The sequence below is a fragment of the Electrona antarctica genome, assembly GCF_951216825.1.
Source record: "Electrona antarctica genome assembly, chromosome: 2".
NCBI lineage: Eukaryota > Metazoa > Chordata > Actinopteri > Myctophiformes > Myctophidae > Electrona > Electrona antarctica.
This window is the reverse complement of record NC_136807.1, coordinates 9,692,643-9,720,434: the sequence shown is the minus strand read 5'-3', so window position 1 is coordinate 9,720,434 and position 27,792 is coordinate 9,692,643. Positions and strand designations below refer to the sequence as shown.

Genomic DNA, 27,792 nt, shown 5'->3' with positions numbered 1-27,792 from the left:
ATACAAATGACGCTAGGTTTTTGGATTAATTTATTTTTAATGACTGGCCCCCAGTGCCCCGTACCAAATGACCGGAACTACTTCATATTCACCAAAACCAGACCAGAATTCCCACCATGGGACTCAATTAATGCCTTTTCAACCACTATATTAATGGCAAGTATTTCCTACATATTTAAGAGTCTAACATCGGCGCGTTGTTCAATCCACCTCAATCTGAGCCGCAATTCAGAGTAAAACGGCTATAAAGATTGGCGCTCCCATAGCATTGTGCGGACCGCCATCTTGGGGAGGGCAAAACACAGCGAGCTGAGCATTGCCCAACTTTGTGGTAAATATTAGCGAGACGATTATGAATTAATAAAAAGCCCCAAAACACATTAAAGGCGTTTTTGGCGGCATGGGATTTAATGAAAAACACGTATATTAAATCCTTGGCGGTCATTGAGTATTTAATAATAGGCAAATATGGAAATGCATTATTTGAGAAGTAAACTCCGTAGCCTGTATCACTTTTTACAAGTAACTTTATAAACCAAAACACTTACAGTCATTCTGCGGGCCACACTTTCCAGCTGGGAGGCCTCTAATCTCATTCTCTGGGCAATGCGAAGAAGCAGAGGACCTCCGTCAGGGGGTGGCAGGGAGCGCTGTGCCAATATGGTGTTGCCAGAAACAAAGTGCAGCTGGACAGCAGCCTGGTCATTCTTTAGTGCCAATAGACCTTGCCATACAATTGGGTATTTCTGTAAAAAGAAATCACAAGAAGGAAGTTACATTTTGTTCCTTGTAGTCATGAGTCGGGTTGGCATTTCTGTGTGGAGTTTGAATAAAATGGTAAATGGTGCATTTATATAGCGCCTTTAACCAAGGCATTTACATAGATTGTGCATTACATTCACCCATTCACACACACATTCATACACTGATGGCAGCGGAAACCATGCAAGGCACCAACCAGCACATCAGGAGCAATTAGGGGTTCAGTGTCTTGCTCAAGGACACTTCGACACTAACTCTGGGGGAGCCCACAGGGATCGAACTGGCAGCCTTGCGGTTACCATCCAGCCACTCTACCCCTGAGCCACCGCCACCCCCGGGCCCCGAGCCACCGCCACCCCCATGCATGTTCTCCCCGTGTCCCCTACAAAAACATGCAGTAATCCTGGTCTCTAAACTGCCTCCCCCTGGCCAGCCTGATGGAGGGGAAAGGAACTGGTTGGAATAACGTGTTCCTTCCACGTGCTACGTCCAACCAGAGAAACTCCCCCCTGTCAGGTGAAAAGAAGTGGCTTGGACGCTCATGCATTGAAGGAAACATGAGGTGAGTCCGTTGCTCTCCCCAGGTTGGCAAAGGTAGTGTAGAGCCCAGGATTAAACTAGACAATTGACACTGGGTGAAAAAATGGGTTACAAAATCGTGGGATAAATAAATATATATAATTAAAAAAACAAAAAACAAAACAGAAAACGTCATGAGTAACGTTCATTCAAATGCTGTTCTTCGCTGAGGCTCCATACCGTCATAAGCTGCACCATGTCGATGGAACGGTGTCCAGAATGCTCCAGCTTGGAATCAGGTCTCATCTGCGATGACGTTGAAGTTAGTGCTGCTGCCGCCGAAGGAGTTTGCAGGAAGGTTGGTGGGCCCTTCTGGACAGATAGCTCTGGCTTATGGGAAAAAGCCATGGGAGATGTCATAGGAGATTGGTAGGATGGTGAGACTGCCTCCCTCTGAAATCGGGACAGGTGTGAAAGTTCCATGGAGGTAGAATGGCGAAGGTGGGGACTCTCTGACTTGGAGTCTCCTCCCCCGAGTGATCTGGCTGAGAGTGACTGGGATAATTTGCCTCTGTGAGCCAGCTCAGCATCTGTTGGGACCTGATTAATACAAATATACAAACTCAATATTAATACCAATATGTGATGCACATGACAACTTTTAAATATGAAGTGCCGTGATTTTTGTACTTTTTCTGTTTTGTCTACTCTATGGAGTTAACATTGCTCTAATTATAGACCCCCCCCCCCCCCCCCCCCCCCCAGGTGTAGTTAGAGAATATTGAAATATGTCTTCCCTGTGTATTTTTGGTTTCTTCCTGAAAGCTGAAAGCCTTTGAGTCAAAAGGCCCAATCGAAATGACAGTGATATAGTAACCCCCCCCCCCCCCCCCCCCCTTATCATACAACAACAGCTGTGGGTGCGGCTTCAGTTCAGTTAGACCACCACCCATCAGGCGACCACATAGAAACATTTTAACACTTTCTGTACACTTTTTTGAAAAATAAAAAATGAATCTTTCTCCTAGTATAATCATAGTACCTGATGATCATGTTTTAGGGGGGGGGGGGGGGGGGGGACAATCACAGAATTCCATCTTTATGAATTACACAAAAACAAAAACATGGATCAAAATGCTAATGTGAAATACAAGTTTATAATACTAACCTGTGATGGTGTGATGCCACGCTGAGCCAGATTTAGTCCCATTGGAGTATGTCCTGAAAACTGAGAAGGGAAACCCTGCATGTCCCGGAAAACCGGGAAGGAGACAGAGTTTCCTGGGTGCATCAGCTGCACCCCTTGAGGCGACACCATGACAGAGCCAGCCGGATGGACTCCCATGATCCTGCTTTCGGGATGGGGTGGGTGTGACATCTTCCCCTCCAATGCTTTAGGCATCTCTTTCCCTGTTGGTCCTATGCTCTTGCCCACTAAGGGATTCTTGGATGGCACAGCGATGTTGCTGGAGGTGGTTGTTCCAGCCTCTGGAGTGCGAGACTGACGTACGTCTGTGGCGCCCTGCTCTCCCAGCTGATGCTGGTGCATGAGGATGCGCTGGTGCATGTCCCTATACTGGTCCAAGCGCAAACCTGTGTGGAGCCCCCGGTGGTCGCTCTGCATGATCATTACGTCTGGCTGGAGTTGAGGTGCTGCAGGCCGGCTCAGTGCTTGGTGAAAGTGCCTCGTGTCCTCTTCAGCTCTGCCGCTTCCACCACTTGATGTCACTGACTGGGGCCCTGGGTGGGACTGCAGCACCATATCTCTTATTATATTAGGCTGAGGCGTGTTTGAGCGATGCGGAGGCCCGGGGCGAGGAGACGGCAGAGAATCGGATCGCCTTCCGTAGTTAATTGTCGACATCGATGGGCTGTTCATCCTGACCTCGTGAGCCATTGACTGAGTGGCATTATGAGGTTGCATTATGACTGACGACTGCTCCGGGTGTGGGTGATGCATGTTAGAATGGTACTGAGGCATGCCAGGACCCAGAACAACAGAAGTGCCAATGGGAGAACTGCTTGGGGGGCCAGCTTTGGCAAAAGGTGAAGGGGAGTGAACGGTTCTTCGTGGCGACTGGGGTTCTTGCTTTAGGTGTGGAGCTGACCGTTCGGTTGGGATGCCGGGACTGGGGCTCATGCAGGCTCCAGCCAGTGAGGGGTGATGTGGACTCATGACTGGACTTAGATTAGACTGTTGAACTGGCTTGACTATGTCCATTTTTCTTGGTACAGGTTCAACTCCATGTCCTCTTTTTCCATGATGCTGCTGTATCACAGCTTGGTTGTACATCAAGACTTGAGAGCTGTTGACTGGCTGTTGGAAGAGCTTAACCACCCCACCCTGGGATCCTGTGTGATACACAACTTCATTTTTATCAGACACAGGACTCTCATGCTTAATACTAGAAATAACAGGTTGGGAGTTGTAGGACTGGCCACTGTGGCCAGTCAAGAGTACACCTGTGTGCCCATAAGCTGTGGGTGTTGGAGGTCCTTTTGAGGTTGGCGGTTGGGATGATGGAGTGATTGGCTCTTGCTTAATCTGAGATTTGGACACAGACTGCTGAAACTCTATGTCGCCAGCACTTGCTTGGGGAATCTGACTAATTTTGGCTCTCATCCTCTGTGGTCCTTCAGTTTTCTGACCTGAGTAACTGAGAACTACAACACCCTCTGATGTATTGACCCTTAGGCCAGGGCCTGAACCTGCGTTGTGAGGAGTGTTCTCAACAACGGATCGTCCTCTGGTTGCATCTTCCACTGTGTCCATACCATGGTATCGGCTATTCTCATTAGCACTTGACCGAAATTTCTGTTTGGGGTGTGATAGGCTAGTGTTTCGGTTGCTTAGAGAAATGCGGGGTGTTTCCTCCGTGTCATAGGGCAATGGAATTCGACTGATAACTGAGGTAGTAGGAGACGAAATGACTGAATGCTGCAACTTCTCCCCACAGTTTTGTTGGGACTCGGTCAGTGGAGATGGTTTATGGTGTGTGAACTGGGGTGGCAAAGGTGGTCTTTCCTCAAGGTGCCCGTGCCTCGCTACATCCGAGGGATTTTCATTTTCTGACATGCGAGCAGGGTCTGACAGCACGGATGTTACCATGGTGGTGGGGATGGCATTGCTGTTTGATGCAGTCACATATTTAGGTTCCATTAGTATTTTTCTTAAGGTGCTAGAGCTAGGATCAATGTCTGACGCCTTGGTGTCAGGAGGCATTGTTGGATTCCCTGCAGGGGCTCCAAGTGCAGTTACTACTGGTGCAGAGGATGTTACTGCTGTAACTTGAGAAGAAGGAGCAACATAGATGCGACTTTCCTCGGATCTTGGAACCCAGTCCGGGGAGACTGGAATTTTGCCAGGCCTCTGTAGAGGTACATTGAATTGGGATATAGGTGGTGTGCGTGCAGGAAGGGAGGAGAGTATGGGGGCAGATGCCTCTGTTGCTTTGAGACGTCTTTTACAATTAGAATTACTACTTGCGCCTGTGTGAAAGGCAGATTCTTGGGGTACAGGCTGCTCCACTACAGGTTGCTCTGCCTCTTTGGGGGTTTCTACAGTCATTGCACTTGTAATGTCGCGCTTGCAAGTTGCAGCAGAAGTGACTACAGAAGCTGCTGCTGTTGAGGTAACTGTAACAGCAGCTGCCTTTGAATTTACAGTCTCTAGATCTTCTGGGATGGACTCTGGTAGCTTGACTGGAGAGGGCACCGGCTCTGGAACCTCTTCAGTCTCCCTTTTTTTGATCGGTGTACCTTTACGAGTCCTTGGCTTTTTTGGAGTCTTGGCTCGGGCCTTTCCTGCTTTCTTAGGTGTTTCAGGTAAAAGTGAGTCTCTAGGTACCGTGACAGGCTGTTCAGCCGTCTTAGCATTTGTCCCAAGCAGTTTTGGACATGGTGTCAATACTCCCACATCTGAATCTGCAGCAAGAATATTGTTGATGGCCAAGTGAGTTTCAGGCTCCATAATCTCATTGGAGGAGGATGATGATGATATCAGGGGATCAGGGGTAGGAATACTATCTGTGTAAGTAGGAGGAGCAGTGAACCCATCTGCATCTCCAGATATATCTTCAGCAGTAATTGAATCAATGGCAGCTGCCAGTTCAGTTTCACTTGCAGGGTTAGCTCGCTTTTCCTCCTCAACCTCAACCTCTGGCTCCACTACCACAGGAGGAATTATGACAGGTGGCTCTGCAGATGGCTCCTTATACGGTCGAGGTGGTTGCTCTACAGTAAGTTTTGCAATATTTTCAACCGCTTGCTCCAGTTCCATCTGCCTTGCCAAAAGAGCAGCAGCTGGATCAGCAGGGGGTTCAGGTTCTGATAGATCTTCCTCCTTTTCTTGTGGAATGAGCTCATCTGCTTCTTTTTGAATATCTGTGCCCTTTTTCTCCTCGTTCTCCTGTTGTTCTGGGTTGGATTTTGTCATAGATGACTCAGTTTCAACCTCATCTGAAGGAAGTAAACATTTAACATCATCAACACTCACACGGATTTCCAGATTTCTTAGGCTGTGTGATTTATCTTCAGAACACGACTTGGTATTTCTTTTCAACCGTGGTGCTTTTATTTTACTGCTCTTTTCAGGTTGCTGTCTTTTCTCTGAATGAGCAGGTTCCATCTTCTCCATATCCTCTTCAGCAGAGCTCTTTCCACCTTGATCTTTTAGCTCCTTTTCCTTTCCGTGTACTGGTGAGCTCATGTTTCCGTCTTTTTGTGAAATATTTTCATCTAATTCTTCAATTTGAGATTTAGTGTCCGACTCATCAATGCTTTCAATATCATTAGCTGCCTCTGTGGGTGATACAGCTCTCCCAGACTGTTTATTTTCTTTTTTGTTAGCCAAGGTCCCCGCAGATGCAGAGAGCTGAGATTGTTGTACTTTCTGAATACGGGGTGAACGCCAACCCTCAGGGCCTGTGATTAAGGGCTCTTTGGTGTCCAAGACTTCTTCTGTAATTTTCTGTTGATCTCCTTTTATTGGTGACTGATCCTCTGACCGCTTTCCTCCCTTTTTAGGTGGACGACCTCGCCCACGAACAGATGGATTCTGAGTTTCTTGCTGTGTTTGTTCTTTATCAGCAACACGTTTGCGCATGGAACGGGGTGATTCAATGACCTCTTTCCCAGCTTGCTCTCCATCATGTAGTGTGGCGTAAACGGATCTGACATTTCTACGTGTCCGTGTCCTCCCGTGTATCAAGCTTGACTCAATGTTTTGTTCTGAATCTGAGGCATGACTTGGTGACTTGGCCATGTTTTTAGGTTCAGTTGATACTTTTGATATCTCTCCTCTAGGAGATGAGGCCCTTTTGAGTTTTTCTCTGTCAATCCGTTCACTCTTCCGAACTGCAGGTTTCTCATTAGGAGCAGTTTGACATGGTTGTGTTTTGCGTAGTACTGACACATTTGACTTGGTCTTTTTGCTCTTGGGCTGTTTTCGGCTTGGTAATGGTTTAATTTCAGCCTTTAGCTCTGGCATACACACATCATTGAGTGTCTCGGTTTCCTGAGGCTCCACCATGTGTTTAGATTCTTGATTCTCTGTGTTCTCTGTATTAATGATTTCAGTTTTTTCCGCAAGCTTTGGATAATCTGAGGAGGGGCACTCAGCAGACTCAAAACTACTCAATGAACCACCAGGAGTGGGGGGTTTATCTTCCAAAGGAGGGTTATGTTCCACTGTCAAGCTGTTTTCTGTTTTTAGTTTCAGTTCTGCTGAATCAACTTTTGGTTTAATTTCAGCATCTGCCTCTGAAAGTACTGGTGGAGGGGAAATAGTTGGTTTAATGGCTACTGGTTTCAAATCTTCCACAGGAGGAGATTGTGGTGGGGATACCTCAAGAACATGTTCTGCCTTTTCTTTTATGACAGAGGTAGTATGTTCTGTGGGTGCAATTATGATCTCTTTCCTTTCTGATGGAGGTGACTCTCTGGAGGACGAAGCTAATGGTGAAACTGTCAAGATTAGAGAGGGGCCACCTGATTTGTCATCCATTTTCAGTACTGGCTCAGATACCTTGACGGGCATCTCACTATCACCGTTCTGCAACTCATCTCGTTCTATCTCCACTTTAATAACAACACTGTCAGTGTCTTGTGGAGGGTGATCCTTGTCCTTTTGTTGTTGGATATCCAAAAAACGACTATGGAAAAGAACTATGGGCTCTTGTGGTGCGTCAGCTCCACCAGACACTGGTTGTACCTCAGTAGCCCCTGGTTTAGCAAGAGGCCTACTAACTCCCATCTCAAAATCATGATCTTTGCGCTCTAGACGTTGCAAACGGCGTGAATCCTGTTCAAAGATTGAGCTATGGAGGAAACGAGAGGCAAATAATTCTTGCCGCTCTTGGTCCTGTGGCTTTAGCTCCTCCTTTTTGTCATGAAGCTTCCCTTCAGAATTAGTGCGAATCTTTTTCTTCTTCATGTACCAAGAAGGAATGGGTCTTGGTGCAAGTTCTACCTTCTCCTTGTCTGAACAACTGTGAGCACTTGGAAAGCGAGAGGGAAGAAAGGACCAATTATCTTCTCGGGACGAATACAGTGTCTTGGCTCGATCAAGGAGTGCTTTTGTATCAGGGGTTATAGTCTTATTTAATGCAAAAGAATAAAACTTATTCTTCTCCAATGAACCTGAAAGCTTCAGATCTGTCAACCTCTCCTCACGTTCCCTGAGGATATAAGACAGGGAAGTATTGGTCTTTGGAGAATGGGGCTTGGTCTCGCCATCATCATCATCTTCTGAATCTGACTGTACCTCTCCAGGCTCTAAATCGTGACCAAGGCGCTTGCGGATGCTCTCTTGTTTCACAATACCACTGGGAAAGGTCATCTCCATCCTGACCGAGTCCGATTTAATACGTCTTTCCCAACGATGCAATAACTCCTCATCACATCCAAGCAATGTTGTCTTAAGCTTGGAGAATTCAGTATTAGGAGAATGAAATCGACTGGCTGTCAAGTCCAAGTTGTATTTCAATGACTCAATGTGTGAGAATATTTTGTCATCAGCTGAAGGAGAGGATTTCATCTCTTTATTAGTGACACATAAGGATAGATGGGCATTTTCATCATTTGCAGAAAAGTGTCCAGAGCCTATTCCGGATGCAACATTCTGATCCATGTCATCATTCAACTTTTGGGAACACCCAAAATTCTGATCCCTTTTTGCATTGAGAATTTCCAAGTCAAAGTTCTCTATTTTCTTTCGTTTACAGGATGGGAAATCATCATTTGTGACATCCTGAGTTGCTTTTCCTGTATCAAGCCCATAGCAATGCTTTTCAAAGTCATTGGTATCATTACCTTCTGGACTTTCAGATTTGGCAGACTTATCAGGCTCGCCAAGTTTATGTTGTGGCCATCGACTTTGTTCCATTAGTTTTTTGCCGCTGGCAGACTGGTCAAAGTGTGATACAAGTTGCTCCTCATTTTCAACTGTGTCTCTGTTCGGACCTTCAATACTGATTTCTGGTGAGCCTTGCTTCTGTTGTTCTCTCAATACATCCAGATCAAGACCACTGTCATTGGAAAGCTTTGAGAGACTTGAGCTGCTAAGGTTTTTGAATTCCCCACATTCAGTTTTTAGATAGGGTGGCTCTAATGGCTCTGTGGTATCATCAGTCAGCTCTCCTAGCCGGGACTGAAGCTCAAGACTGAGACCCACAGAGTTGCTTTGAGGGTCTTGTTCATCTCTAGGACTGTAAATGGAAAACCTTTGCTCAGATTTATCTTTGCGATGGTCCTTCTTATGCATCCCTTTTAATATGACATTCTTGTCAGCCTCCATCTCCTTAGTACTATCCCCAAGTTTACGAAATCCTAGTCTACCATCCTCCTCCTCACTCATCCTTTTCAGACGATCTGTTTTTCCAGCAGAGTCTTCAAAACGTCTTTTCCTTGCAGCTAAACGATCAATATCCACAGCAACTGCACTGTCAAATCCTAGTTCACATTTTCCATGTTTTTTAGATTTCAATTTAGAATCCTTGTCGACGACCTCTACAAGACTTGCCATGCTTTTATCTTTGGGCACCTTTCCGTGCTTAACAATATCACCTTTTGAAGGTTCTAAGTGGAAAGGAGGACTCCTCTGCTCAGCGGAAGGTGACGCCAGCCTTGGGCTGTCATTCCCACTCCTTAGTCTTTGTTTTTCGGGGACAGAATGGCCAATTAATTTGCATTCTTTTTCTTTAACACGTGTTAGCTGTACCACACACGGCAAAAGATCTAGCCGTCCTTTACTGGTACCTTCTTTCAGGACCTTGCTAGTTTTACTTCGAAGAGCTGAACCTGGGCTAATGTCCCTTTCAAATTCAGGTTCTGTCTCACATGTTGGGATGCTCGGTGATGCCACCCTGAGCTTCTTCAGCCGCTTCTCACTTTTCTCCTTGTCCCCCCTCTCTTTTCTCCCAGCCCGTTTCTCTTTTTCAACCACAGTCACACGTTCGACTTCAAAAACACGATCCTTTTCGAGCTTATCAGTTTTGTTGTACCTTTCAGCTCGTGCCTTGTCAGGCTTCTCAAATCTGGGTGGGGAGACGGAGCTGCAACTACCGCTTCTTTCTGATGATCTACAGCAGACACGGCGATCAGAATCGCTCGGTATCCTCTCGGACAGTGACGGAGATGCAGTAGGGCTGGCAGGGCGACGAGTGGGAACGTGAGACGGACTTTGGCTGCGCTCTATTGTCCTCCTCCCGTGATCTCGTCCACGGTCCGTTTCAAAGCGCTCCCTCTCTCTTTCACGTTCCCGTTGCAGATAGCTGTATTTGCGAATGTCTTGCTCGTATGGGTCTGCTCTGAATTCTCTGTACTCTCGGGGGTCTTCAAAGTATTGTGGATCATAGTAATCTCCTTGATATGGGTCCCATTCAGCATAGAATTCGCGACTCCTGGCAGGATATTTACGACGCAGCTCTTCGGTGAATGTCCCTGCAGGCGTTCGTGCATTTTCATAATACGGTGGTCGCTCTGCTGGAAATTCATATTGCGTCCGCCGCTCATCCCTGGCAAGAAATAAAACAAAACAAACCATGAATGAAATATAATGTCTTTAAATTAAATACTTAAAATTGACAGAAAATAGATTAAAAAAATAAAGTGTAAAGCATGCAAACCTTCGCTCAGTTAGGATGTCGTAAAAGTCACGAATGTCCTGGCCAGATGCCTGCATTGAACGATAGAAAGCCATCTGGCTTTCCTGATTGGCAAAGTCCACCTGTAAAAGAAAAGAAAAAGAAAAAAAATTACAATTCATGTCGTTTTCAAAGCTTTCTCCTGTCATATTAATAGGATAGACATGGGCTCTTCTGATTTTCACTCACTTTGATTTTATTTCCCCCGATCTTCCACCCCTTCGTCTCTTTGACGGCAGCCTGTGCATATTCTATGTTGTTGTAGAGGATTAAAGCCATTCCTTTCATTCTATCGAATACAACCTGTGGAAGATGAAGAAAATATTGTCATACAGGACAGGTCTTCACAGGTCTACCTGAACTGAAAAATAAATAAATAATAATAATAATAATAATACAGTAATAACAATAAAAATCACACCCGTGTGAACTGAGTGGTGTAAGGTCTTATATAGACTGATCAGCTGTGGTCTGACGTAATGTCTGACGTAATGAAATCACACCCGTGTGAACTGGGTGACCATAGCAACCATGCTCATTTTTTGGTACGAACAGACAGACAGACAAACTAACAAAGCCAGTTGTAGGAGTGGTTTACACCACTCAATAATATACAATATTATTACTGTTATTATTATTATTATTATTATTATTTTGTGTTACACCGGAATGGATCTGAGAAGACCCATACTTGTAGTGATGTGTGATGATTAGGCGGACATAGGATCAGATTACTGCAGCGTAATATGAGGGGAAAAGGTTGAGCTGCGCATGCATGCCATTTGGAGTTCAGTAACTGGGAAAGCATGTCTCCTCCAAGGGATCAAAAGGTGCGTGCACCTGCGCGATCCTGGATTCCTTCTTCATCGTGGTGTTAACATGTAATTTAACGTAAGTCTCTCATATTGTAGGCCGTTATGTAGCTGCTAGATTCCATTATGGAGAAGCCTATCACTGGCATCCACTGGCAATTCTTATAGCAATTGTAATAATTATAAGGTTTATCAGGTCCCAATAACATACAACATTTGGGGTCGGTTCTGTAATATCTCAGAGACAATCTCTGAATAAATAACACAGGTCCATTTTAGGGTTTGGCTCCGTCTTTTTTATATTATTTTATGTAGGATAATCAGGTGTCAGAACTGTCACAGGGCCATTATATTAGGGTTCGGGTCCCTCATTTAAAATAAATGTTGGAACTTGGAACGAATCGGGTCTCGGAACAAATTTCACAGGTCTTTTTAGGGTTTTGACCCGTGACAAGCTCTAACACAGGGCAAGGAGAACTGCAATGGCAGAGTACAAAAGAATGAAAAAATAGTTACCTTAACAACATGACCATAGCGGCAGAAATGACGAGTGAGATACTGCTCTGTAGTGTTCAATGCCAATCCGTCCAACCAAACACAAGTGGTAGGCATGCTCTTTCCAAAGCCGAGCTGAAATAATAATAAAAATAGGATCAACACAAAGAATACATAGATCATTGAATTCACAATACAAACTATTATTAAAATGGAATTGCGGCTATAATTCTCACCTTTAGCCTATTATTGCCAAGGTATTCGCCATCCATTTTCTTTATCGCCTTACAGACACTTGCAATATCACAATACTGTAGGAAAGCATACTGCGGAGCTCCGTTCACCTTCTTGATGTCAATATCCTTTGGGAATAATAATAATAAAAAAGCAGTAATGCATGGTCAGTGATAGCCATAGAATATTCTATTTTTCTTCTTCTTTTTCTTAACCCATTTAGACCTGAGGTTCTAAATGGGTTAGATTCTACAAAATGTCTTCTAAATCCTGAAAGTTTTCTAAAAAACCTATGTTTCTGTGTCAGTGGTGCTCAACAATTTCATGCCAAGGACCCCCAGAATTATCTGTATTTGGCTGCAGACCCCCATCTGAAAATATGTAGTTCCAGGGACCTCCCAGAAGCAAGGATTTGAGTTAAAAATGTTTGCTCTGAAAGAATATACTGTATATTCATTCTTGCACATAGCAGACCTACAAGCTCGTAGCGCAGCACTCGGTGCCGCGCTATGAGCTTGTAGATCTGCTATTTTTCAATAGCTAAAGTATAACATAATGCTTAAAAACACCAAAAGGGGTTCCCGCCCAAAATGTGTTTAATAAACTGGCATGTCAGCATACCACTATTTCTCCAAAGCGCTGGAAGATGTTCAGTAGATCATGGTAACTGGTGGTTTTCTCCAGGTTTCCAATAAATAACGTCCGTGTGGCTTTGGGATGAAACTCGTCTATCCTCTCGTCCAGCGGCCGGAACTCGTTCTCGCTCTCTGTCTCTGGAAAAGTAAGTCCCTCTTCATAAACTTGATACAGTGTTTCAGCACATAAAATCTGATCTGTGTTTCTCAATTAAATCATTGGTATCCAGAATTTACCTGGGCCATTCCAGGCAGTGACTTCAATCTGCATGCCAAAAAACAGCTTCCCCTTTGATGTTCCCAGGGCTTTCTCTTGGTCCTCCTGCTGCCGGAAGAAGACCAGTCCATAGCGGTCCTCTGACGCTCCATGGATCTGGACAGATGTGACTTTTCCATGCTTTTTGAATTCATGGAACAGGCCATCTTTCAGACTTGTATCTGTAGAGAACAGATCACATTAAGTTAAATATGTATTTTTATACATATATGCGAAATGCATTGACATCAACACGTTGTTGTTATTTTGCCTGCATCCTGTAAATAAAGGCTTAAATTGTCCGAGACTGCTCCAGTGCCCTCCTTCCACTATGTCCTGTTCCTGAAATGCACCGGGCCAACCTATAATAGGCTTGGGGCGCGGTGGAACCCCGTGCACTATTAAATGCACCTTGGCGTGTGAGCAACAACTCTTTCTATGACCAAATATGTACCTTTGGCCTTGACCTCCATTTTTTAGACTAATACATTAATATTATATGGATTGCATTTTTATAGCGCTTTACTTATACTAGTGCTTACTCAAAGCGCTTTACAATGGTCCACTCATTCATACATTGGGAGTTAAGGGCGAACAGTCAACGCCAGCGTCCTCACTTCCCACATTCACACACCAATGGTGGCAACCACTGGAGGCATTGTGGGGTTCAGTGTTTTGCCCAAGGACACTTGGACATGTGGACAGGAGGAGCCGGGATTCAAACTGTTGACCCACGGATCATTGGACGACCTGCTCTACCTGCTGAGCCACTGCCGCCCAAAATTCTCTTTGTTTCTTACTGATCAAGTCGAATGAAAACAGCCTATTCTCTCTTGTTATTTTGTTCACAGTCACTCAGACAGGACACACAGACAGGGGCAAATAACAATACATGGTTGCAGCAGGCAGGGTGACGAGAAGAGTGATGAAAGGTTTTAAGACCAAAATGTTTCAAATGCATTCAGATGCATTCAAAAGGCATTCAAATACAAACATGCCTTTTCTGAACACAAAAACACTGTGTTGCCCAATGGACACCGCTTGCCACTCACCTGTAGAACGCACAGGAAGGTTTTGGACCTTGATGCCAAAGCTTTTACGTGGCTCATCCTTGTCGAGGGAGGATAATGGAAGTGCTGAGGGTGCAGGAACAGCAGCAGACTGCACCGAGCGTGCTGGAGAGTCATCGCTCGAACTACTGCTAGAATCACTGTAGCAACAGAGGGAACAGAGGCTTAGAGATAAAAATGTCTAGGAGGCTGGCAACCGTATCATTTACGCAAACTGTACACGTACAGTAAAACTGTGAAAAAAAATGTGCCCTCCAGAATGTAGAGTAGCAATTGACATTTGCAACACGTGAACAGCTGTGATTTTAAATTGATTGTATTCTCCAACTCAACTCAGCCAGGTTTGCCTTTGATGGGCTACATTTCAAACTGAATCGTACAGACAGATATCTGATCTGTGAAGCTATAAATCATGGCACAGGAAAGAAACTGTTGTTAAAAGAAAAACCACAAGGAGTCTATTTTTAACAAACGTTTGCTGATAAACAGGTGATAAATGCCTGTTGTGGACTCATTATAGAATCACTACAGAATATTAGATGTCTGTTCTTCTTTATATAATTTTCTGATCTGGAAAGGTCATCTTGTGCTTTTATGTAATCACATTTGTACTATTTTCACAATATATTCAGGGCTCAGTCAGACAGCTCCAGCCTCCAGCTGGTTCAAAATGCAGCTGCTAGTCTTTAAGAGGCAAGATCATATTACACCCACCCTTGTCTCTTTGCACTGGTTGCCCATGAATTGATTTTTAACATTCTACGGACAATGTTTAAAGCTTGACAGGGTAGAATCTTAGTTCCATGATGTTAGACATGTTAGTCCACAATGAGCTTCAGAGGGGGTCCTTGAACACACCTCTCGCTACCATCAGCTGTGGAACTCAGGCTACATACTGTAAGTGTGTAAGTTAGTATTTAAAATCACTTAAGAAAAACCTAATATTATTTTCCCATTGCATTTTTATTTTTGCTTTTATTTTTAGTCCTCTTTTCATTTCGTTTTTGGTGCTTTTTTGGTGAACTATTATTTTTACCCCTTTATAACTTTCTTTTTAAAATTCTATTCCCTTGAACGGGAACCTTTGGTGTCCACGTAAACACATATGTGAAGACTGTGAAGACAAGATATACAGACAAGAGCATCTGGTTAAATCATAAAGACGAAACAATTCAGATTGATGGCTGTCTTTCTCGGCTCTTGAAAACATCTTGCAGCAATGTGCATACGACTGTTGAATCTTTTGTACAAATCAATGCCCTCTCATACACCTCTCCTCTCATTCCCATGCCTGTGTCCGTTTTCTAGCCTTCTAGGCTGTGCAGCGTTTGTTTCCTTCTGCATTTCTCCTCCCTCAACTCAGACACTCCCGGAAGTGCCGTTGATGGAGCCTGGCCTGTGGGAGTGGGCAGAGAGCCAGCAGTGGCCAGAAATTTCCAGTTCCAACTGGATCTCACGGAGGGGGGGGAGCCATCACCCGCACACAGAGGTAGGCAGTGAGAAAATATACCAGCCGCCTCCGAAAATTCCCCTGTAGAACTCCCTCGTCAAACCGCATGTGTCGCTAAATGCATTCTGAGCTATGTAGTCTGCTGTGTGCAGCTGTGATGCAGTCAAAAACCCAACAGCAGAGAATAGTGGAGAGCCAGTGGCTCCTGTCAGATCCTATTTGTCTGGTTGTGTAGAGCCACACACAAACATTCTGATGTCTTCTGAGGTTAAGCACAATCGCAATCATTGGTGTGCAGGGAAACCTCATAAGACATTGTACATATGACACTGACAGGTTTAATCCAAAGACTAGACTGTGGTTTCCAGTGCACTTAACAAAAACATGGAAATGTAGTATCTCTCTCTCCCCATTTACTATATAATATATCAATAAAGGCAGAAAAAACACATATATATATTGCACTGATAATAAAGGCTATGTGATGTGTGCACAGGTGTGTGTGCCCATCAATCTACTTGTTCATGAGACATTTTAAGGTAGAGTGGCTTATAATAACAAGTAAGGCGCGTGAACGCAGGAAGCGAACGAAGCTGTTGTGGCAGTCTGACACACACACACACACACACACACACACACACACACACACACACACACACACACACACACACACACACACACACACACACACACACACAGAGAGAGAGAGACCTCTGTATCGTTCCAATTTCAAGCCCTCTGGTGGCGGGCGGGTGGTGTTACAGCGTGACAGACAGACAGACAGACAGACAGACAGACAGACAGACAGACAGACAGACAGACAGACAGACAGACAGACAGACAAGCTAGGCCGGCTTCTATAGTAATTGCTCACTTCGTTCGCAATCACTTCGTTCGCAATAATAATAATAATAATAATAATAATAGGGGTATTATTATTAAATAATAATAATAAGGGTAATAATAATAATACAATTGTGTTGTTGCCCAGTAAAACATGATTAAAGAAACATGCAATCCTCTCCCAGTATAACCAACCAACCACAGAATAGTTAAGAGAAAATATAGAAATATAAAGTATTATTGTGGATGGCCATGTATCCCATCTGAGACCCATAATTGGCTTACTTTGAGTCCCTTTCTTCTTGTATTAATGTGACCATAATTTCTTTTTTTTAATGTGACCAAAATTTACCAAACGCACATCATGATGATTTAAAAAAGACAAAGGTAATAAAGTCCAATGTGAAGTTCGCCCAAAACCTCATTGACTTCATTGAGATGTATTGCAAACAGTAGAAGGTGAAATAGCAACATCTGCATTAATAGGAACAGCAGCTTCAACGAAAACCCTGTTTTTTTCCAATGAATGAAGCTAGCCCCTTGGGCAATTGTGAGGTCTCTAGATGTGAAAATTCCCCAAGCACAAGCTGAAGCATGAGCTTCCATGAGCTGGAACAAAACTGGACCAGGTTTACTTGCTAGGTAACACATGTTGCTAGGTAACAATTGACAGAGATTAAAGCTTGACGTCAGTCAATGTGTGTTGCTCAATTATTATTATTAGTTTACTTATTAATTAAACATGTGTCGTGTTCATCACGCAGTCAAACATGAAAAGTTCAACCATTCCAAAAGCGTAACTTGTGTCTTGAGAACGATTCGTCATTGGAGCAGACATCTTCACCTGGACACTGGAGGGCGCAGTACCACTCACCTGCCACTGGTGCTGCTGCTGCTGCTGCTGACAGAATCCGAGCTGGACGAGCGGCTGTGCGAGCCAGAGCCACTGTGGGAGCGGGCAGGACGGGTGGCCTGGCTCGCCAGTCTCTGAGGGGAGGGGTTTCTCGAATGGGTCGAGTGTGCCGGAGAGCGGCTGCGGCTGTGGCGATACGGCCGGTCCCCACGTCGCCCCCTCTCTTCCCGGTATAGGTCCCTGTGCACCACGCTCGCCAAAGTAAAGGGCTCTCTGGTGCGAGACTCGTAGCGCGGCTCTGGCGTCTCGAAGCGACACGGGCTCCTGCTGTGCGAGCGGTAGATCAAGCCCACCGTGCTGGCCGCCGAGCTCCCGCTTCCTCCTGGCGTGGCCCCTCCCCCCCCACCGCCGCCACCACCACCCGTTCCACTGACACTGGCGACGGCGCTGGCGATGCTGGCGCCAACGACCGCCGAGACTGTCCCCCCGCTCCCGCTGGAGGCACCAGAACCGCTCCCGCCCGTGCTTAGAGTCCTCTCCCTGGTGTAATAGTCCGTTTCGTAGTGCCGCTGGCGGTCGAAGCTGCTTCCAGCGCGCTCGTGATGTCCATAGGCACTGTGATCGTACGCTCGATCTCGACTCTCAGCAGCCCTGAGTAGGGATGGGATGGAGAGAGACATGGGCAGAGAGAAAGACACCGGTTAAGACAAGCGTCTGACAGAAGCGTGAAAAGCTTCTTGCGTGGAACAGTCAGGACAATCAGGACAGGTGACAGACAAAAGTGTCAAAACAGGACATTTTGAAAAAATGTATTTTAAAAATCTAAAAGGAAACAGAATTCCAGCTGATTATTTGATGTGAATAACACGTTTGGCATGAGTGACAAAGCTAAAGGCCTCAAAACAGATACAAATGGCTCGCTAGAGAGTATTGAGATTAGTTATGTTTTCCCACCTGAGTGCATTTTTTAATAACCTGGTCTACAATTAAAACTGTATTTCTTAACAAGTGGGCCAAGAACTAAGCCAAAGTAGGTCATGAGGTGCAAAGAAAGAATAACTTAAGCACTATTAATTATTCAAACAGAACTCTTGAATTTAAATTTGGTAGATTCCACTTGACAGCTCTGTGTTATGTGACGTCCTTTTCCACAGAGTGGACATGACATCAGTACCAGTTTGAATTCAAATTGGGTTTAACAGATTTACACCTAGCATTTGGCGGAATGACAGGTTAGTTGAAGATTAAAAACCTCATAATCAAAACTGGGATGCAACATTTTATTGTGATTCTGGGCAATTTGTGTTTTTTTGCAGATGCTACAAATTCATTCTGTTATTTTTCACATCTACATAAAAGTAAAATGTCTGCCAGTCAACAGACTTGACTTCACTCAATATTAAATGGCCTTGCCACTGAATTTGTCAACAGCTACGAATATTTCAGAATCTAGTTGGGACAAAAGCACAACATTGAAATTCACACTCATTTGTTTCTCTGTGTCTTCAAGGATTAGAGTTGCTGGGCTTTCCTTGACTCAGCTTGAATATGGTGATATTGTTTCTAGATTTGCCTGTCACCTTGGCTAGGCTTGTTTCCCCTGTATCGTTCAGCGTTAAGATACATTCCTAATATCAAATATACTGTTAGTACCAACCCATCACTGTATTTTGTACAACTCAGTTGATTGGCCATCCCTGGCAAGGATACAACACTGGTATATTTTTACAGTGTGGCTCTTCAGGAGGCCATGTGTTTCCATAATGTTTGCAAGTGTGTTTGTCCGGAGCTAATCTCGCAACCGTTACACTTATCAGCGCGAACTGTCTTGTGAATACTGCCAGCCCAGTAGGCAAATTTAGTAACTCCCATGTATTTCTTGCTTGGAATATTTAACTTGAATTGTATAATGTCAGTCAATGGGTCTTGAGAACCTTTCCCAAATTTGGAGTAATACATAATTAGCCTGGGCAGCATTCCTTTTCGGGTTTATGATCCGGTCGGGACTATGGAGCGGATGATATCGTTACGTCATGTTGTAGTCATTGTTTTGTAGACATCAGGCCGGAACACTCAATCTGGAGCTTCCTTCCCAATAAAAGCTGCAGGCTACGAGAGAACGAGTCACGCTTTTATTGGGAAGGAATTATTCTTCCGGTTTGAAGGGAAAAGAAGTTCCAGATTTAGGCTTCCGGCCTGTTGACTACAAAACAATGACTACAACATGACGTAACGATATCATGCTGTGTGATCCCGACCGGATCACACAGCAATTTAGTAACACAGACAAGGCTTTCCTCTGAGGTGGTGGAAAGCCTGGTGACGCGATGTTAATACATAATAGATGCGGCTTAAAGGATGTCACAGACTGTCCGAGATCCAAAACGTTGCCATGTAGATCTCAATTCCACTTGATTCAATTCTTATGAATAAATATACTTGATAAACTGCCCATGTACATGAACTCAACAGGTTTTGCAAAGTTGATTTCACTGTATGGTACACCTTCTTTCCTGTCTGAATTCAGGCTTGAGCATGCTAAACTCAAACTTTTGTACTTTATCTCTTTACCAGATTTTAAAAGATGTATAGTAGACAAACTGTTCTTGTTTTGAAATTGTGTTAACACTGATTTATTTTTGGTATTTTATCATTTTAGTTTGTGTTATTGTCGTGTACTTCTGTTGTTGTTGGTGTTGCTGTTATTGTTGTTTTATCTGTTCATTTGTACCTCGTCTTGGCTAGGTCTCATATACAGTAGGGCAGACCTTTATTAAACCCATGGGGGGATTCCGTTTCTGCTTGACTATTTGACAAGATGATCGGGGTGTTAGGGGTTGAGTGTCTTGCTCAGGGACACACTTATACTATATATATGATGCTTTGTATGGTCCCCATTAATATTAACCTTGCAGCAATATTTATAAAAAAGATGCATCATTAGTTCACATGATAGGATTATTAAGACCATATTCTAACACACACACACACACACACACACACACACACACACACACACACACACACACACACACACACACACACACACACACACACACACACACACACACACACACACACACACACACACACACACACACACACACACACACACACACACACACATTAAATCAATTGTCCCCTAACCTTGACTTCCGTCAACATAAGAGTCAAGGTTATGGGACAATTAAAACACTGTCTACCTTAGACAGGGTTCGATTTGCTGTGGGGGATGGGGGAGGGGAAATCCATACCTCTGCTTTTGATACCCCTCTCTGGTCATTCCTTTTTATTGGCAGTTTGTCCTGGTCAGACTGAATTAAATACATTTCCTTTTGGGAAATGCATCTATAATACGTTTGATATCGGTTTGCTAATGTCCTTATTATGTTAACTACTTTAACTGTGGCATCCCTATTCTGGGCAATTTCACAAAATTCATAACATTCTATTGCATTTATTTGTATTCAAAAATAGTGAAAATGGCAGTTCTACAAGCTCACTACGAGGTAGTTGCGATGCAACACGCTGTGAGCTGCTTGTAGATTGACTATCTTGACTATTTGTTGTATGGACCGTACAGTATAGGGATCAAGTGGTTACGGAAATGTCCGCCAGTGTTTCGTTTTCAATTCGAACCCTGAAGGCAAATTGCACCAACTCCCATTTGAAAGACTTTTAGATGACCCCTTTCTCTTAGTTTTGAAAATTATGCCTGCCTGCTTGCTTGCTGTAATGAGTTTCAGTCAGCTGCACATTAGAGCACAAATTAATTCCATCAAACATAGAATGTGCACAAACAGAACGAATTATACGTCGTAAATGTATTGCAGGAGATATCCGTGATGTGCTATACTAGCTAGATTACGTTTTGAAGCATCAGCTACTGGCATGGATATGAGCCTTTACACTTGTCATTACTGTTGCCATGGTAACCTATATTGCCATTATTTCCCTGAGCTGCAAATATAAAGGCTCAGGCTGTGCATGACGTTCAAGCTACAGCCTTATTTTTCCACATGCCTCGGAAATGGTGCAGAATAATTCAATATTCAGCGTAACAGAACGCGACAGTACCCCTAACAGAGAAACCGTTAGGAAAGACACACTTCCGTGTAGTTTTCATTTGTAGCTTGAGTTATTTTATCCATACACAAATATTATTCCCAACAATCGTGCACAATAATATTATTAAACCTATGTTTCTATATCAGTGGTTCTCAAACCATTTCATGTCAAGAACCCCAAAAATGATATGTTGTTCCAGGGACCCCCCAGAAGCAAAGATATGAGTTAAGAACGTTTGCTGTGAATTTGTGAAAGAATAGATATTCAAAGATTTGCACATGTTTTCACGTTTTTTTCTATCAAGAAATAGCAGATCTACAAGCTTGGCTATTAGCATATAGTATATCTGCTATTTTTCAATAGCTAAAGTTTCAAATAATGGTTGAAGTGGTTAAAAGCTAAGGTGACACAGATGCGTTCCAAAGTAGATTTTCTTTAGTTTTCTCCTCCCCCCATCATGGGAGCTTTTATGTAAAGCGTCTTTGAGTACTTAGAAAAGCGCTAAATAAATGTGAAATTATTATTATTAATAATAGATTTAGACATAGTTTATTGTGCCATTTTACCTGTGCCAGGTAAAAACTACAACAAAAATCAGACCTGTCTGAAGTGAGTGGTGCTATACTGTACTTGTGCTGTACGTACTGTACAAGCCCTCATCCCTGGCCTTTGTGTGTGTGTGTGTGTGTGTTCACTTGGTGGTGAACAAACGCTATAACGCTATTTTTGTGCTCGGACAGACCCAGGGACCCAGCCAGGGATAGACCCAGGGACCCAGCCAGGGACAGACCCAGGGACACACATAGCTGTCTATAGGAGTGGTTGCACCACTCAAAAACTACAAAAAGCGGTCCCTGTGACACGACTCTTGAACCGGAAGTATTAGCCAGCGCTGTTTCCGTCGCTCAATTTGGCCCTTCACTAGCATGAAACACGCTGATCTGCTAACCAGAGCATTGCACTAGTTTTTGAGTGGTGCAGCCACTCCATTGCGTAGCTATGTGTGTCCCTGCCTGTACGTGTCTGTCAGAGCACGGAAATAGCGTTATAAGGTTTGTTGTCCACCAAGGGTCACTGTTGCGCAGCCTAAAACACACACACATACACACACACACACACACACACACAGGTCAGGGAGGAGGGCTTGTAGAGTATGCCTACAGTACAGTACAGTACTACAGCACGAGTACAGTACAGCACCACTCAGTTCAGACGGGTCTGATTTTTATTGACCTCCTATCATCCCTCACCTCATATGAGCCTCAATTCGGAGATAAACGCTGCTAAAGATCGCGGCCATTAGTAGGAGTCTATGCAGCGCGCCTCATCGATATGCAACTTTTTTCCTGTTTTTTTTTTTGCCTGGCGTACTGTAATATAAAGACTGTTGCCCAGCCATACACGGGATTGGCATTAAAGTGCTGGGTTTTATAGCCCGGTTATTTCTGTGTATGGCTCGAAATGTGTTAACATAATTTTACATTAATTTGTGCATGTCCTCCTTTCTTCCTTTTTAGGTAAATTGAAAATTGAAAATGGAACAAAAAGGGTTATAAAGTAGGATTTTAAGAACATGGGATCAGCTAATTAAGGTCATTCTATGAGTGATGGAGTGAAATCATATCAGACAATAAAATACAGAGCAGGAATATAACCAAGAAGCAACATGCAACTGGTACAAAGTCCAGTGTTTGAACACAAGAACAATGAGTAGTTTGCACAAGCGCTGTACATGAGACTAAAGCTTGTGAGCCATTGCAGTTTGTCCATGAATGTCCTGAATTTGGCAGTGTATTAGGGTGGTTTTCAAACCTCCAAACCTGGATCCTTAAATGAACAATGCAGGATCACATTGTCATAGACATGTTCAGTTGTTCACCAAGAGTTTTGGTGCCAAGTACGACTAGCAACTGCACCTTTCAACACCATGGATGGTGGTTAGGTAATAAAGAGCGGGACTATGATAAACATCTGTGCTGAAAATAAATACTGTAAGTCTATATCATTTTATTATATTATTATTTGTATTGCATTGGAATCTGAGACCATTTGAGTGAATGATTAAAACCAGGACATTTTTGTGTTTTAGAGATATTTGTCAACACTCTGGACAGTGGACACCCAGCTTGAAACATGGGACAACTCGGACAAACGATGACATCTGGTCACTGTACATTGTATGGCCACAGCTGTCAAGTTTAGGACAAAGGGAGTACATTCCATTTTCCAGCACAGGATTTACACATGTATCTCTCTGCTAAATAAGAATATAAAATGTCTCTGTTTTTTTTACATCCAGAATGATTCATGTCAGTTTTGTCGAAACCGATAAATGCACAATACAGCTTGTTAGAAATTACACAAAATACCTGTTATTTAGATTGTATACATATAATAAAGGGTTTTGATCATTTAAGTTTTAATGTTTCTCTGTAAAGGCCAGTCAGACAATATTAGCACTTTCCTCAATGAGGCAGGCATATATACAGTAATGAGACATAAATCTCTCCTCCCTGCTTACTGAAGTGAAATCTTTCACATTTCATGAACTGAAGCATAAGTATTTGACTGTATAGTTAATGGCTGGAACTCTCCATATATTGTTTCCCTCAGAAATGTTCATAATAATTTTCACAGTGGTTCTTGCATTCTTGTATTTGTTTTACTGAGGGTATAAGGTTAGGAATACATTTAGGATTAGGCATGTTTTACTGAGGTTATGTTTAGAAATAAGGTTAGGTTTTGGCATAGGGTTACTGAGGTTACGTTTAGGAATACCTGGTGGCGACCATTCCAAGGTCGCTGGATTTGACCCGGGGCGAAGTGTTTTGGGGCGACCTTTCTTATTATCATTCATGCTGTATCCAAAAGCCTCCTGAGTACATTTGTAGCTACAACTCAAACCCCTCAATAGTTTTTCAAAATCATTCCTAAAAGCAGGACTCAGGTGATACAAAGTGAAACTTTTGCATGTCTTAATGGAGTAGATACATTTTACTTCTATGGAAGTCATTTCAACAACTTAGATAGGAATGCTAACAGTAGAATGTTGCCTATTCTCCGTCAATATGTTCTGCAACAAAACTAATATTTTGCGAAAAATGTCAAACTGGTAATATTTGCCAGATTAAACACTAGCTTTTATGGGTGACAGAAATAGACCACGGGATAGTCATTTCCCATAGCTTTATTTACGCACAAGGTGGGTGGGGGGGCTGTGTAAAGGCATTATTATTAGATATAATGCCAGGTCACACGCATCAGTCTTGTCTTTTATTATTACGTCTTTAAAACTAAAAAGATATTCTAGTGTGGGACGAGTACAATGATTACATAGACCTACTGTGATGAACAAAACACAGGCTTTAAGGAAATAGTTTAGCACGGCACAATACCATAGGTAGAGCATGTTCATGGCAAATTCAATGTGAGCTTATTTATTTAATCATTTGTGTGCGAATTCATGAATATCTGCTATGGCGCAGTGGTGTGTGTTGTGAAATTGATGGATTACCTTGGCCCCTAGATGCTCTGGAAAATGCTAATTTGGCGGAGGGATAGGCACACCACTCAATAGATAGCCTTCAATTTCACTCTGCACAAAAACAGGCTTTTACATTATTCACTAAGATTGAAAGAATTATTCTGCTACATATTTGACAGAATTTCAATCAGTAGTTTATGATTACAGTATTAGTGTGCTACGGTAGATGTCAAGCACATTGACTGTTTCTGGGTTTGGTGAACATCACTGCATTAATACACAACATCTTGTGTAGCATGTTTGTCATGCATTGGGATACAAAATAAATTACAGAATGATTGATTAGCCTTAAACCTCTACAGAAAAATGGACATTTGTGTTCATGTACACCCACAACCGCTTTGATCAGAAATGTAGAAATCTAGTTTTACTATCCAAGGATCCAACTACAATTTGAAACCATATAAAAAAGGTTGACAAAACATTCCTTTGGGAGCGACTTTAGCTGAATTTGATCAAAGCTTATTTTAACATTTATTTCTGTTTTACTGTGGCATTTTAAAAACCAGCAGAAGCAGTATTACATTACCAACATTCCACAGTTCTAATCGTTTAACATGTTACATTAATGCCTAATTTATACTCCGCTTTATGCAGGTGCTTTGCACACACACACAAAAAGCAGATCTACAAGCTCAGAACGCATCACATCACGCTGCAGATGAGCTTGTAGATCGGCTATTTTCGTCATGTGACACTGGTGTGCGACAAAGTATGAATCACGCTTAAAGGACCACTTCATCACTTTTCAACCTATCTTCGTATAATTGGTCCTCACTAATGAGGAAGTGAAAAATGGTGAAGTGGTCCCTTAAGCCAGCCTACATCAATTAGGACATTTTTCACTTTGAACTCTATCACATGAAAAATGCCGGCAACATACAAGTATTGAGTATAGGGAGCACAGAGGTTAGCTGGGAGTAGGGTAAAAGTGAGAAGAAGCGAAAGGAAAACAATATACTGTAAGGTACGGTGCAGAGTCTGCTTAAGGACAAACAGGCAGTAATAACTATTATTTACTGGCTACTGTGGTTAGTGGGGAAAATGGAGAGAGACAGGGGTTCAAACTAGGAGGTTAGAGAGAACAGCTAAAATACACAGGGCAGGGCATACCAACCTTTTGAGAGTGGTAACTTGACCTATATTTCCAAATACAATCTAGGGGAGACAGAACTTTGTGAGCAAAAAAGTGGGCAAAAAAAAGTTGAGTGGGCATAAAAATTGAAGCAAAATGAATAGGACATGTAATCCTCGTCAGCATGGCAGGAGACCTCAGGTGTGTGGATGAGCTGGTGTACACATTTTAATTAAAAAACAAAAAAAGTCCTCGTCCCAATCCATTTTGAGATCTTGTATGCCTGGGAACATTTTTCCATATCCGTCCATATGTACCTCCAAAAAAACAGAAAATATAATGTGCAAAAAAATATAATCAATATTGCACTTTAAGTTCAGTCGAATAAAGGAAAAAAAAATCCAGGACAGCGTCTTCAATAAGCAAAACTCCATTGATTCCTCTGCGGCAATTAATCTGTCAAGAAGAAGCCTGCTGAAAAATAGTCTTTAATCTTGATTTGTAACCGTCCTACAACGTTCCACATTGATTACACTGTGCATAGAGGTGCAATAGTCTTAAATCCATCAGGGGGAAGAAGTGGTCACCATAGTTTAAAAAAAAAGGGAAAAAAGAAAAGAACAAAAAGTAGAAGAAAAAAGTTATACAATCCAGACGTCTTGTTCATATTCAGCAGTGTAATCATTCCCAAGGGAAGTCCTCAATTTGAAGCCCGTGGACATACGTACATATGTGAAGTCTATCTGTGAATCCCTTTCACAGGCAGAAGAACCAGCAAGTTATCAGTCCCGCCGCAACCTCAGCCAATTCTATGGAAAGTTTTAAAAGTTCACATGCACACAGCATAGACTTCTGATTCTGTCTCCAGTTGTATCCAAGGACAAGTATAGTTCCACATTTAAGAGGGGGTAAAGAGTGAGGTAATCCATAGGCTACAGGCAATTAATCTCCAATGGCGCCACCTTTTTCAACTCCCAAATTTCCGTCACAGTTCTTTCAATTGTATTATCCAAAACATAGTTCAATCCACTGCCCACGTCAAGATGGCAAGTCTCAGTTGTTGTAAAAAAAAAACTAAATGTGCATAATAATCACATAAAAAAGGTGGGGGGAAAAAGCACTTGCTCAATGTTTGTTGTGTCTATGAAGTTTGATCACCAGTAGAGGTCTCCCAGCACTGAACTGTCATGCCCTGAGCCCAGATATAATCCCAAACAAAAAGAAAAAAAGAATGAAAAAAAAAAAAAAAAAAGAAAGAAGAAAACCCATACCTTTAGCATGATGAATATCCTTTAGGCGACTGGCAGGTATTAATCCAATAGGGGTGGTATACATATCCTGGTTAGATTATCCACATGACTCCAAATCACGGGGGAGGAAACCCCTCCAGGAGGGATGCAGAGTGATTGAGAACCCAATTTGACTAATCCAGACACTTGTAAGTGTCTCATAAATGTGTAAATATGAGCTCTTGGCTGTTTTGTAATATGCCAGTAAAAGGGGTGATATTAATCCACCAAGCAGGGCACTGTAACTCCAGATTATGGGGAATCCCAGGGAAGGACGCTGGACCACTCTCTCTCTTTCTTTCTTTCTCTCTCTCTCTCCAGCAAACTCCAATAATCCCGGGATTCTTTTTTTTTTTTTTTTTTTTTACGATATCCAATATTTGCCTGTTTTCCACAAATGATGTATCCACCTCACATAGATGTTACAGCTCACAAAGATAATCCCCAACAGCCAATTACACTATTGACTACTGACAAAGAGATATGATACATTTATGTGCGGAATGTACAAACATGCTCTCAGTTACAGCATATCTTGGTGTCTACCTTAAGTACTGTATGAATCCAAGAGCAATGGCAATGCTCTGAGGACTTTAGAGAGGATGCCTAAATGATTCATTCCTGAGTATGAACTCTGATTTATCCTCGTTAACCCCCAAACAAGTTAAATGAACAGATGGTGGAAATATGCTTGGGGGTGAGGCGATACAAGAAAGCAAGGTCCCCCTGCCTTCAGAGAAACTT

At 43.0% G+C, this 27,792-nt stretch overlaps 1 protein-coding gene across 2 annotated transcripts in view; it reads right to left on the bottom strand.

Moving 5' to 3' along the window:
* spen (spen family transcriptional repressor) overlaps positions 1-27,792 on the bottom strand; it is a 36,835-nt gene that overhangs the window by 4,623 nt on the left and 4,420 nt on the right. The window contains exons 3-13 of one of the 2 annotated variants that reach the window (XM_079493921.1): positions 17,094-17,723; positions 13,909-14,066; positions 12,838-13,038; positions 12,587-12,756; positions 11,968-12,093; positions 11,753-11,866; positions 10,614-10,727; positions 10,407-10,507; positions 2,450-10,295; positions 1,522-1,881; positions 549-746 (exon numbers count right to left, since the gene is read on the bottom strand). In XM_079493921.1, the coding sequence (XP_079350047.1) occupies positions 549-746; positions 1,522-1,881; positions 2,450-10,295; positions 10,407-10,507; positions 10,614-10,727; positions 11,753-11,866; positions 11,968-12,093; positions 12,587-12,756; positions 12,838-13,038; positions 13,909-14,066; positions 17,094-17,723 (10,018 nt within the window). The remainder of the gene's footprint in view (positions 1-548; positions 747-1,521; positions 1,882-2,449; positions 10,296-10,406; positions 10,508-10,613; positions 10,728-11,752; positions 11,867-11,967; positions 12,094-12,586; positions 12,757-12,837; positions 13,039-13,908; positions 14,067-17,093; positions 17,724-27,792) is intronic. The other variant, XM_079493922.1, reaches the window with a different exon arrangement.